This window comes from Cygnus atratus, unplaced genomic scaffold, assembly GCF_013377495.2.
Source record: "Cygnus atratus isolate AKBS03 ecotype Queensland, Australia unplaced genomic scaffold, CAtr_DNAZoo_HiC_assembly HiC_scaffold_47, whole genome shotgun sequence".
In the NCBI taxonomy this organism is placed as follows: Eukaryota; Metazoa; Chordata; class Aves; order Anseriformes; family Anatidae; genus Cygnus; species Cygnus atratus.
In genome coordinates, this window is record NW_026110073.1 from 30,580 (window position 1) to 41,792 (window position 11,213).

Here is an 11,213-nt window from a genome sequence, read left to right on the forward strand (position 1 = left end):
GAGGCGGGGCCGTACCGGGAGGTGTGGCTGTACCGGAGGGGCGGGGCCGGCGCGGGGGCTGCCGGGAGGCGCGGCGGCGGCCGGTCGGTGCGGCCCGGAGCGGAGCGCGGCGCGATGCAGAAATACGAGAAACTGGAGAAGATCGGGGAAGGTGCGGGGGGAAGGGACCGGGACGGGCACGGGGGCGGGGATAGGGGCTGGTCCCGGTCCCGGTGCCGGTACCGGTGCCCGTGCTGCCCGCAGGCACCTACGGGACCGTGTTCAAGGCCAAGAACCGGGAGACGCACGAGATCGTGGCGCTGAAGCGGGTGCGGCTGGACGACGACGATGAGGTGAGGGCGCCGGGGCTGCGCCGGGACCGATCCGAGCCGTGCCGAGCGGTCCCGGGCCATACCGAGCCGTACCGGGCTGATCCGAGCCGGGCCATACCGAGCCGTGCCGATCTGAGCCATCCTGAACAGGCCCGGGCCATACCGAGCCGGGCCGGGCCGGGCCGTACTGACCCGAGCCGTGCTGAGCAGTCCTGTGCCATGCCGGGCCGGGCTGTGCCGTGCCAAGCCATACCGAGCCGTGCCGGGCCGATCTGAGCCATACTGAACGGTCCCGTGCCATACCGACCAGACTCGTGTTGAGCGGTCCCGTGCCATGCCAGGCTGTGCTGTGCCGTGCCGAGCCATACCGAGCCGCGCCGGGCCGATCTGAGCCGTGCCAAGCGGTCCCATGCCGTACCGAGCCACGCCGTGCCGTGCCAGGCCGATCTGAGCCGTGCCAAGCGGTCCCATGCCGTACCGAGCCACGCCGTGCCGTGCCGGGCCATACCAATCCGAGCCATACCAAGTGGTCCCGTGCCGTGCCAGGCTGGGCCGCGCTGTACCAAGCGGTCCCGTGCCATACTGAGCCGTGCCAAGTGGTCCCGTGCCATGCTGGGCCATACCGAGCGGTCCCATGCCGTGCCGTGCCGTGCCGTGCCGACCCGGTGCTTGGTGCCCCGCAGGGCGTGCCCAGCTCGGCGCTGCGGGAGATCTGCCTGCTGAAGGAGCTGAAGCACAAGAACATCGTCAGGTGAGGACGGCCCGGCCCCGCGGGGCGCGTGCCCCCCGGGACCCGGTGCGAGGTGCCGCCGTCCCCGCAGGCTGCACGACGTCCTGCACAGCGACAAGAAGCTGACGCTGGTGTTCGAGTTCTGCGACCAGGTGAGCGCCCGGCGCGTGCGGCACGCGGCCCCCGGCCCCCCGCCGCGCCCTCACGCCGCCGCTGCCTCCCCGCCAGGACCTGAAGAAGTACTTCGACAGCTGCAACGGGGACCTGGACCCCGAGATCGTGAAGGTGGGGGTCCCGGGGGGCAGGGGGCGCCCGGCTGCGGCGGTGCCGGGCGGGCACGTCGCGCTCACGGCCGCGCTCCCTCCTGCAGTCCTTCATGTACCAGCTGCTGAAGGGCCTCGCGTTCTGCCACAGCCGCAACGTCCTGCACAGGGACCTCAAGCCCCAGAACCTGCTCATCAACAGGGTGAGCCCGGGGGGGGGGCCGTCTGTCCCTCTGGGGTCCCTCTGGGGTCCCTCTGGGGTCCCTCGGGTCATTTCGGGCAGCAGGGCGCGGAGCAGCGGCTGCCGCCGGGCACGGGGCTCTCTGACCCCGCTGACCCGGAGCTCTCGCCGCAGAACGGGGAGCTCAAGCTGGCGGACTTCGGCTTGGCGCGAGCCTTCGGCATCCCCGTGCGCTGCTACTCAGCCGAGGTGAGCCGGGCGGCCGGCGGGACGCACTCGTGCTGCCGGTGTCTGGGGGGGGGCCCGGCCCCGCCTGCGCCGCCGCGAGCGTCCCCCCGCCGCCCCCGCGCAGGTCGTCACGCTGTGGTACCGGCCCCCGGACGTGCTGTTCGGCGCCAAGCTCTACTCCACCTCCATCGACATGTGGTCGGCCGGCTGCATCTTCGCAGGTAGCTGGGGGCGGCCCTGGGGGGGGGGGCCGGGACCCCGCGGGGCCGCCGGGGCTCATCCCCGCTCCCTGCCTAGAGCTGGCCAACGCGGGGCGGCCGCTCTTCCCGGGGAACGACGTGGACGACCAGCTGAAGAGGATTTTCCGATATCCTTCTGGGGCGCGGGGGGCGGGGGGGGGGGGGGGTGCAGGAGGAGAGCTGGGATGGGGCCAGGGGGCGCGCGGGTCCCCGGGCTGGGGTCTCCCGAGCACCCCGGAGCGGTGGCCCTTGACTGCGGCCGCCCCCACGCTGCTGGGCACCCCCACGGAGGAGCAGTGGCCGGCCATGGCCAAGCTGCCCGACTACAAGGTGAGGCGCGGGGGGGTGCGGGGGGGCGGCCGGCGCGGGGCCCGGCTCTCACGGCTCTCCCCAGCCCTACCCCATGTACCCCGCCACCACCTCCCTCGTCAACGTGGTGCCCAAGCTCAACGCCACCGGCCGGGACCTGCTGCAGGTGAGCGCCGCGGGGAGGTGGGGGGGGGGGGCACCGAGGCCGTGCGGGGAGGGGGGGCTGCTCCGGGAGCCCCCGGCCTCACCCCCCCCGCCCGTGCCGCCCGCAGAACCTGCTGAAGTGCAACCCGGTGCAGCGGATATCGGCGGAGGAGGCGCTGCAGCACCCCTACTTCACGGACTTCTGCCCGCCCTAGGTCTGGCCTCGTCCCGCGCGGAGCCGCGGCCCGCGGCGGGGGGAGCAGGGGACAAGCGCCCCGCGGCCCCCCCCCTCCCCGCTATTTATTAGGTTTTTATCCAGCGCCCCCCGCGCCTGCCCCGCGTGCCGGGCGCTGGCTCGGCCGCCTCTGCCCCCCCAGCAGCAGGGCTGGGGCACCGGCGTGCCGGTGCAGGACCTGGGGGGCCAGACCCCCGCGCCCCCCCCCACCTCTCCCCAGCCCTGGCAGCGGACGGGGCCCCCGGTGCTGGCTCCGGGGGGGGCACCGCGTTTCCCACCGCGCTGCACGCGGGTGGCTGTGCGTGTTTGGTACAGACATAAAGAGCTTCCCCCTCCCCGAGCCGCCTCCTTCCTGGTGCAGCCGGGGGCCGCAGGGACAGCCTGAGGCTGCGTGGGGGGGTGGCGGGTGGGACCCCCCCCCCGGGGTGGGACCCCCCCCCCGGCCCCCCCCGAGGCACAGCCACACCACCACCGCGTGGGGCAGGACTTTAATGGCGCGGGGAGGCGCACGTACAGCGGGGACGTGGGGACAAGCAGCACATGCAAGGACACGGGGAGCCCCGCAGCCCCCTGCCGCCTGGGCACCGTGCCGGGCTGGGGGGGTCTGCTCCCCACCAGCCCCCCCCCGGCCGGCCGGGGGTGCGGGGCCGGGCCCCTCAGCAGGCGAACTCCTCCAGGGCGCCTACAGCCGGGTGACGAGGTAGCACGTTCGGGGCGAAGGCGACACCGTCCGCGTGGCTGCGCAGGGGGCGGCAGGCACTCTGGGGGCACGATGGGGGGCAGCAGTTGGGGGGAGGGCTCTGGGGGGGCTGCTTCCACCCCCCCTCAGCTTCCCCACGGGGTCCCAGAGGACTGGAGCTGTTGTCCAAGCTGTGCACGGTGTCATGGCATCCATGTGCGCTGTGGGAGCCAACACACACACACACACCCCCCACACACACACTCCACACACAGGGCCCCCCCCCCAACCACAGCCCCCCCATTTTGCCGGAGCACCACCCCGACCCCGGGGCAGGGCACGGCCCTGGCGCTGTCCCTGCCGTGCCTGGGGACGGTGGCACGATGCCGGGGGTGATGCATGAGGATGGGAGCGCAGCCGGCCCCGCGGATGGTGCCGAGAGAAGCCTGGGATGGAGGGGGACGTGGGGGGGCCCTGCCGCCGTCCTCGCCCCGCGCCCCCCCCCCCCCCCCCCCCCCCGGTGTCCCTGGGTCCCCGTGGCTGGGCTGGCGGCGCGGTGTCTACCTGGGCCCGGGCGGGAGCGCGGCGGCGGGGCTGCCCGGCACGGCTGGATGCTCCTGGGGCAGGGCGGGCGGACAGAGAGGAGACAATGAGGCGCGGGGGCCGCAGATGGGGTGGGATGAGGTGCCGGGGGGGGAAGCGGGGCAGGGGGCTTGCGGGGCGCTGGAGGGGGGTTACCAGGGTGCTGCTGCTGCTCCGCCGCATCCGCTTCTTGTCCTTGTAGAAGCCCAGGAGCTTGTCCCGAAACACCTTTGGGAGGGGAGAGGTCAGCGCCCCCCGCCCGCGGCCCTGCGGGTGCCGGGGCCGAGGGATGGGCCAGGCGAGCGGCCCCGTGGCGCGGGCAGCCTCACCTCGTACAGGTAGTCGAAGATCTCCAGGATGGTGAGGAGGCTGGCGCCGATGAAGAGCCCCATCTGTCCCCCGATGTCGCCTGGGGCGCGAGGGCGGCGTTGGTGCGCGGCCACCCCGCAGCCCCAGCCCCAGCCCCAGCCCCAGCCCCAGCCCCAGCCGGGCACGCACCCAGCAGTCCCGCCACCTCGTACGCCTTCTTCTGCTCTATCATCTCGTAGTTCAGGGCCTCGAAGAAGATGTCCAGCACCAGCACGTTGTCCCTGGGGGACAGGCGGGTTTGGGGCAGGCAGACGAGCCATCCGGCGCGGCGACGAGCTGGGGTCTGCGCCGTGCCGCGGGTGGGACGGGGGGGTCTGCGTGCACGCTGGGGGCGGCACAGCGGGGCCGTGCCATGCTGTGCCGTGCGGTTTGCCCAGTGCTGGGGCGGGTTTGCATCTGGGAGGCCATGCCGTGCCGTGCTGCTCCATGCAGTGCTGCGTGCTGGGGGGTGGTACGTGGCCGTGCCGTGCCGTGCCGTGCACCATGGGCAGCAGCGGGGCCGCGCGGCACTCACGCGATGTACTGCTCGGTCTTGTTGAACTTCTTGGCCAGGTAGCGGGCGGAGGCCTTGCTGGGGATCTTCACCATGGAGAGCTCTTTGCCGTAGCGCACCATGTCGCAGGGCGTGCGGCAGGCGCAGTACTCGCTGTCCTTCTTCACCAGGAAGTCTGGGGGGGGGGGGCACGGGCTGGGACGGGGGGCGCAGGCCCGCAGCCCCCCGCCCTGCACGTGTCCCACGAGTGCTGCCGGTGGGACCCCAGACCCGTACATCCCCAGTGGAAGTGACCGGGACGGGCTTGGGGACGGCGGGGCTGGGACCGCGGGGCTGCACCTACCCAGCGCAGGGTCGGCGCACTCCTTGTACTGCTCCGGTGTGCAGACGTTGGCGTTGCCTGTGGGGGGACGCAGCGGTCGTGGGGTGCTGGGGGGGTCCCAGGGGGGTCCCCGCTCCCCCGCCGCCCCCCCACTCACCCGGCATGTGCACCATGCGGCAGTTGCAGTTCTCGGCCAGGTAGCGCGTCTCGCAGTCGAGGCGGCAGGCGGTGATGCTGTAGTTGGTGAAGAAGTCGGACTCGATGGGGGTGGCCTTGCAGTCCCCCCAGGGCGGGGGCAGGTACACCAGCTGCCGGGCCGGTGCTAAGGAAAACTCGGCAGCGCTGGCAGCCCCGTCCCACGGCCCCGTCCCACGGCCCCAACCTGCCTCGGTGGCCCCATCCCACGGGTGGGCAACGCAGAGCCATGGTGGGGCCAAGAGGGGAGACCCATGTTGGACACTGGAGGATGGGGGCTCCGGACCCCACGGGGACAGGGCCTGGTGTAGCCAGGGGGTCACCAGCACCGCGGGCTTGGTGCTGTGAGGGGGGGTGGGGGCGCACTGGGGGGGGGACAGCAGAGAGGGGCAGGGGCAGCGCTGCTGCCCACACCAGCAGCACCGGCACACATGGAGACGCCCACTCGAGGCACCTAAATTTAGGTGTCTGGCTGCGCCAGCTGGCTGCCGCCCCTGCCCGCAGGCTGCTCGGCAGGAGCCGGGGGGAACGGTGGGGGGGCACAGCCCGAGCCTGCGGCAGGGACCGAGCGGCCCCGGCACAGGGCTGCCCCACGCCGCGCTGCCAGAGCCGCTGCACCAGTGCCCGCGAGCTGCGGCACCGCACGGGACGTCCCTGCCCAGGGAGTGCCGGAGCCTGGGGCAGCCTCGGTCCCCGCAGCGGGGGCTGCCTGTGCCGGGGAGGGGTCCCAGTGCCCCCCCAGCATTGGGGTGCACCCGCGTGGTGCGGGAGGCGCCGGATACCCGCTGCTGCTGGCAGGAGACGAAGGTCTGGAAGCCGGGCGCCACCCCGAAGCCCAGCTGGTCGATGAAGGGGGGCTCCTGCTGGCTGTGGATCTGCACCTTCACCCCCGCCTCGTAGGATGTCTCGTCTGCAAGGCAGCGCGGGGCTATGCAGGGCTGGGCCTCCTCTCCCCCCCCCCCCCCAACCCCCAGCACGCGGGGTCCTCACCGGTGTCCCCCCAGACGGGCAGGTATTCCTCCTGCTGGATGTTGAGCATCAGCTCCAGGCCGTTGCCCGCGCCGCCCTGCAGCGTGGTCAGCAGCTCGGTGCCCGGCTGCCCCGAGTTGAAGGTGTAGCACTTGCCCAGGCGGGTGAAGATCTGTGGGGTGGGGGCAGCAGCCTCAGCACCTGCCCTGGGGCAGGGGGACGGGAGCTGGGCCCCACAGGGCCCCGAGTGGGGCTGGAGGGCCGGGGGCTGGGACCCTGCAGGGCCCCGCGGCACAGGGCAGGGCCGGTGCGCTGCTCCCTTCCCCGCTGGCACCAGCATGGGGCCGCAGCCCCTGCCCCAGCGCCGTCCTACAGCGGTGCTGGAGCCCACCCGGCCCCACGGCGGCTGATCCCGTGCTGAGGGGCCGGGAGGTGCCTTGGCACCGCTGGGCTCCCCTGGATGCGCCCTGGTGCTGCAGCCCCCACGTTGCCCTATGTCCCTGGGGGTGGGCGAGAGGAGCTGCCCCTGCCAGCGCTGTGGGGGGCTTCACCAAGCACCTGGGGCTGGGGACGGAAAGGGTGGGCAGGTGCCGTGCCCCAAAGACACTGCCCCACATCCTGTGCACCCCACTACCCCACAGCCGGTGCATCCCATAGCCTGTGCATCCCATCACCCCACAGCCCGCACATCCCACCGCCCCACAGCCTGTGCACCCCACAGCCCGCAGCCTGCACATCCCATCGTTCCTCAGCCTGCCCTGCCCTGGGTCCTGCCCAAGCCCTGCCCTGGACAGAGCCACCCCGGGGGCAGAGCTGGCCGGGCATACGGATGGGGAAGGGGATGGGGAAGGGGATGGGGGCTGCTGCGAGTCCTGCCCAGGGCCGAGCTGCCTGCAGCAGAGCCGGCCACGGCCACGGTGGTGGCAGTGGCCACGGCAGTGGCCACGGTGGTGGCAGCGGCACTCACGGCGGTGAAGTTCTCGGGGCCGCAGTCCTGGCCGCGGAAGCGGCAGCTCAGCAGCATGTCGTGGATGGGGTGCCCGGCGCGCTGGTAGAAGGCGGCCAGGTCGTAGCTCTTGCTGGGGAAGAAGCCGGTGAAGTCCGCGGGCTGCCCCAGCGCCCGCAGGTAGCGGGAGAAGTCCTCCCGCTCCACGGCCAGCAGCTCCTTGCCCAGCCAGAACAGGTCGTTGGGGGTGAGCTGGGAGCGCCGGATGCGGTTGTAGTTGCAGAGGGTGACGGCGGGGAAGACGAGGACGCGGCTCTCCGCCTCGTCCAGCATGGTGACGTGAGGGTAGGCGGCGTAGTGCCGGACCCGCTCCCCGGCCTGCAGCAGGAAGGCGCCCAGCGAGGCCAGGAAGGCGCCGGCCCAGAGCAGGCGGCGCGGGGCGGGGGCCCCGGGCACGAAGACGTGCCCCAGCCCGTGCAGGGTGCAGGAGCTGGCGAAGGCGGCCAGGCTGGCGGCCCCGCGCGCCCCGCTGCCCAGCTGCGCGGCCATGGTGGCCCCGTCCTGCGGCGCGGCTCTGCAGGGGGATTGGGTTTCAGCGCCAGCGCGGGGCAGCGCAGGGACGCGGGGGACACGTGAGCGGGCGCGAGGCAGGGCGGCAGCGGAGACCCGGGCGGTGGGGGCACAGCCCATCACCCTGCGGGGACACAGCCCGTCACCCTGCTGGGACCCACCCGCCTGCCCAGTGCCGGGGACCCCAGGGAGCAGGACGCCAGCACCCACAGTGCGAGCCAGAGCCGAGACCCCACGGATCTGTGAGAACCCCTCCCTGCTACCAAAGCCCCCGGGCAGAGCAGCCCCCGCACCCTGCACCCCCCTGCGCCCAGCCCCGCGCCCCCTGCACCGAGTCCATCCCATGCAGGCTGCGGGGCCCCACAGAGCCCCCCCAGAGGGGCTGCATCAGGCTCAGGGGAAGGGGTGGGCTGCTCGGGCCTGCTGCAGCCTCGAGCCCCCAGCCCTGTCCCACGGCCGCACGTGGCTGTGGGACCCCCCCCCGGCGGTCCCGTCCCGACCCCACCGCGGGGGGGGGGGGGGGGGGGGGCGGCTACTGCAGTACCGAGCTCCCAAAGAGGGGAGCCATCGCTATGGCAACGCTGCCCATGGGGGGGGGGGGCTGCCATGGCAACCGGCGGCCCAGCGCTGGGACGTGCTGGCTGGGGGAGACGGGATGGGGACGGGGACGTGGCCCCTGCGCGCGCAGCGCTCGCCCCAACCATCTCCCACCTCCACCCCACGGCGGGGACCATATGTCCCAGCCCCGCCCCCACTGCCTCGGGGGGGCCCTGGGGGCACAGATGCGGCGTGAGCCCCCCGCCGCTCACGGCCCAGGCTTGGGACCCCCGTCACACGGCCAGGTGCCCGCACGCAGCCACCTCTGTGCCTGCGCCGCAGTGGGAGCCGGTGTCCGGAGCGCGGGGTGGCGGCGGGGGGCAGCGGGACCCTAATCCCCGCTCAGCCCGCGCATTAGCGCTGTATTTTTAGCAGGCAAAGTTGCAGCCGGTGCAGCCAGCGGCGGGGCTGAGCCGTGCTGCTGGGGGGGCATGGCTGGGCTCCGGGCAGGGCACTGCTGCGCACACTCCTGCTGCCAGCACCGGGGCCACACATGCCCGGTGCAGCCCGTGAGCCGGGAACGTGGTGAGCAGCGGCCCCAAGAGCGGCAGGTGGCACGGGCAGAACGGGCGTTGGCCCCAAGACCCCCGGCTCGGCCCCGCGCCCTGCCCCCGCCCCACCGGCCCCCCCGCCGCAGCACCCGGTCCGGGGGATTACAGCCCGGGGAGGGGGTGCCGCAGCCCAGGGCTGCCTGGGGGAGTCCTTGGCACAGAGCTGCAGAGATGAATTAATTTCCTGCTCCCAAGTGTCGGGCTGGCGGCGGTCGCTGGCGTGACCGCGCGCCGAGCTCGTGCTGACTGCGGTGGGGACTGGGGAGCAGAATGCGCACACGAGGGTGCTGGCGGACAGACGTTTCCTGATCAACATGCCCCTTTCCCACGGAGCGACCAGGGCACCTGCCCCATGGCCCCACAGCCCCCCACCCCGTGGCCAGGCACTGCCTGCGTGGGTCTCACCTCTGCCACAAGCGGGACCCCGCGGTGCTGAGTGTGCTGGATGGGGGTCCCGGCGCCCATCGCGGCTGCACAGCGTACACGAGGCCCCTCCTCGCTGCTACTGCCCCCCGGAGGCTCAGCTCCCGGCACCGCGCTGCACTCACTACAGGTGCCTGGGGCTGAGCTCCCTCGTCCCGTGCAGGGCCTGCAGCACGCCTCGGGGCACGGCAGCAGTGGGTGCTGATGGCATGGGGAGGGCAGGGGGGTGGAGGCTGCTCGGCTGCAGCACGGGCACCGTTCCCAGCTGCCTGGCGCCCCCGTGGTGGGCACGGGATGGGGGCACCACCGGCCAGCACCCAGCCCACCGCAGTGCCTAGGCCGGCGGTGCCAAGGAAGGGGCTCGCCTGGGTGCCCACCGGCGCCGACACAGCCCCTGCACGCTGCTGCCCAGCCCCGTAGGGACACCCCCGGCCACCTGCAGCCCCCAGGAGCGGTGACCGCCCCGTCCCCCAGCGCGACCTCGCCCTGCGGCCAGGCCCCCTGGCACAACCGCATCCCGCACTCACCACGGTGAAGTTGCGGGCGGTGCAGTTGGCACCGCGGAAGGAGCACTGCAGCAGCATGTCGGTCAGGTCGTGGCCCGTGCGGTTGTAGAACTCGGCCATGCTGAAGGGCTTGGCCTTGAAGTTCTTGAAGTTGGCCTTGTCGCGCAGCGCGGCCAGCACGTCGGGCTCGGCCAGCTGCGGGTTGCTGATCTCGTAGCGGTCGTTGAGCAACGCCAGCAGCTCGCCGACGTGGTACATGTCGTTGCGGGTGATCTTGGAGAAGCGGAACTCGTTGAGGTTGCAGATGGTGATGGCCGGGAAGGTGAGGTTGTGCGCGGCCACCTCGTCCAGCTTGGTGACGTGCGGGTAGGTGAGGAAGTAGGCGACGCGCTCGGCGCACACCAGCAGCAGCAGCCCCAGCGAGCCCAGGAAGAACACGCTCCAGAGCACGCGGCGCAGCGACACGGCGCCGTAGGCGAAGATGTGGCTGATGCCGTGCAGCGACGAGCTGCTGGCGAACGCCCGCAGGCTGGAGAGGGGCTCGGGGCCCCCCCCGCCGCCCTCCCCGCCGCCCCTCATGCTGCTGCCGCCGCCGGTCCCGCGGTCGCCGCCGCCCGCCCCCGCCCCATCGCCGCCCCAGCCCCGGCCCGGCCCGGCCCGGCCGCTCCGCTCCGCTCCGCCGCGGGAGGCGCCGCTCTCCGGGGGCCGCGCCCGGTGCGGCGCCGCCCCCAGCCCCAGCCCCGGCCCCGGCCCCGGCCCCGCCGCCCCGCGGCTGCTGCGCTCCCCGCGCCGGGCGCCTCCCCCGGGGCTCCGCGCTCCGCTGCCGCCGCCCCGGGCCCCGCCGCTCCCCGGGGCCGCCCCCGTGCACGGCGCCGAGGCTGCGGCTGCGCTGCCGGGGCCGCGAGCTTCCCGCAGACGTGCCGCGGGCCGAGAGCTGCCCGGGGGGGCCGCGGCGGGCAGAGGCTGGGCCAGGGGGGCTCAGAAGGGAGGCGGCGAGGCGGCCCCCGGCAGCCCCCTCCGTCCCCGGGACCCCCCCGCGCTGCGCCCCGGCCCCCAGCCCCGGCGCTGCCCTGCCGGGGGGCGGGCGGGGACCCCCCTGCGGCTGCCGCAAACTCCGGGGGGAGGCCTGGGGGTCCCGGGCGGCGGGGAGCCGAGACCGTGCTGCAGCGCCGGGTCCGGCCCGGGGGGGTCCCGGAGCGCCCGGAGGAGCCCCGCGGGGGGACAGCGGCCGGGGGACGCCAGGGGCAGGCGGCGGAGCGCCCCGGTCCCTTCCCGGGGCCGTGCTGGGACGGGGCGAACCGAACGGAACGGAGCCGGGCCGGGCCCAGCCCCCCCGGGACCCCGGTGCCCTCCCGGTGCCCCCCGCCGGAG

The 11,213-nt window shown here is 74.2% G+C and overlaps 2 protein-coding genes across 2 annotated transcripts; one reads left to right on the forward strand and one right to left on the reverse strand.

Annotated features, from left to right (window-relative positions):
- The first annotated feature begins 43 nt into the window (after window positions 1-43).
- Window positions 44-2,978, forward strand: CDK5 (cyclin dependent kinase 5). Its single transcript, XM_035554287.2, has 12 exons — window positions 44-151; window positions 244-332; window positions 995-1,062; window positions 1,133-1,193; window positions 1,270-1,326; window positions 1,412-1,507; window positions 1,660-1,734; window positions 1,838-1,934; window positions 2,011-2,080; window positions 2,222-2,282; window positions 2,347-2,427; window positions 2,534-2,978. Exons 1-12 carry the CDS (start codon window positions 115-117, stop codon window positions 2,618-2,620), a joined length of 879 nt encoding a protein of 292 aa, XP_035410180.1. The 5' UTR covers window positions 44-114; the 3' UTR covers window positions 2,621-2,978.
- A 287-nt stretch (window positions 2,979-3,265) lies between these two features.
- On the reverse strand, window positions 3,266-10,626 carry ASIC3 (acid sensing ion channel subunit 3; the record flags this gene model as incomplete). The annotated part of the gene is made up of 12 exons (XM_035554328.2): window positions 3,266-3,401; window positions 3,884-3,936; window positions 4,058-4,129; window positions 4,231-4,310; window positions 4,400-4,491; window positions 4,785-4,938; window positions 5,107-5,163; window positions 5,243-5,393; window positions 6,063-6,190; window positions 6,271-6,421; window positions 9,864-10,477; window positions 10,557-10,626. Coding segments are annotated over 12 exons (1,701 nt in total), but the record flags the coding sequence as incomplete, so codon positions are not given.
- Window positions 10,627-11,213: the final 587 nt, after the last annotated feature.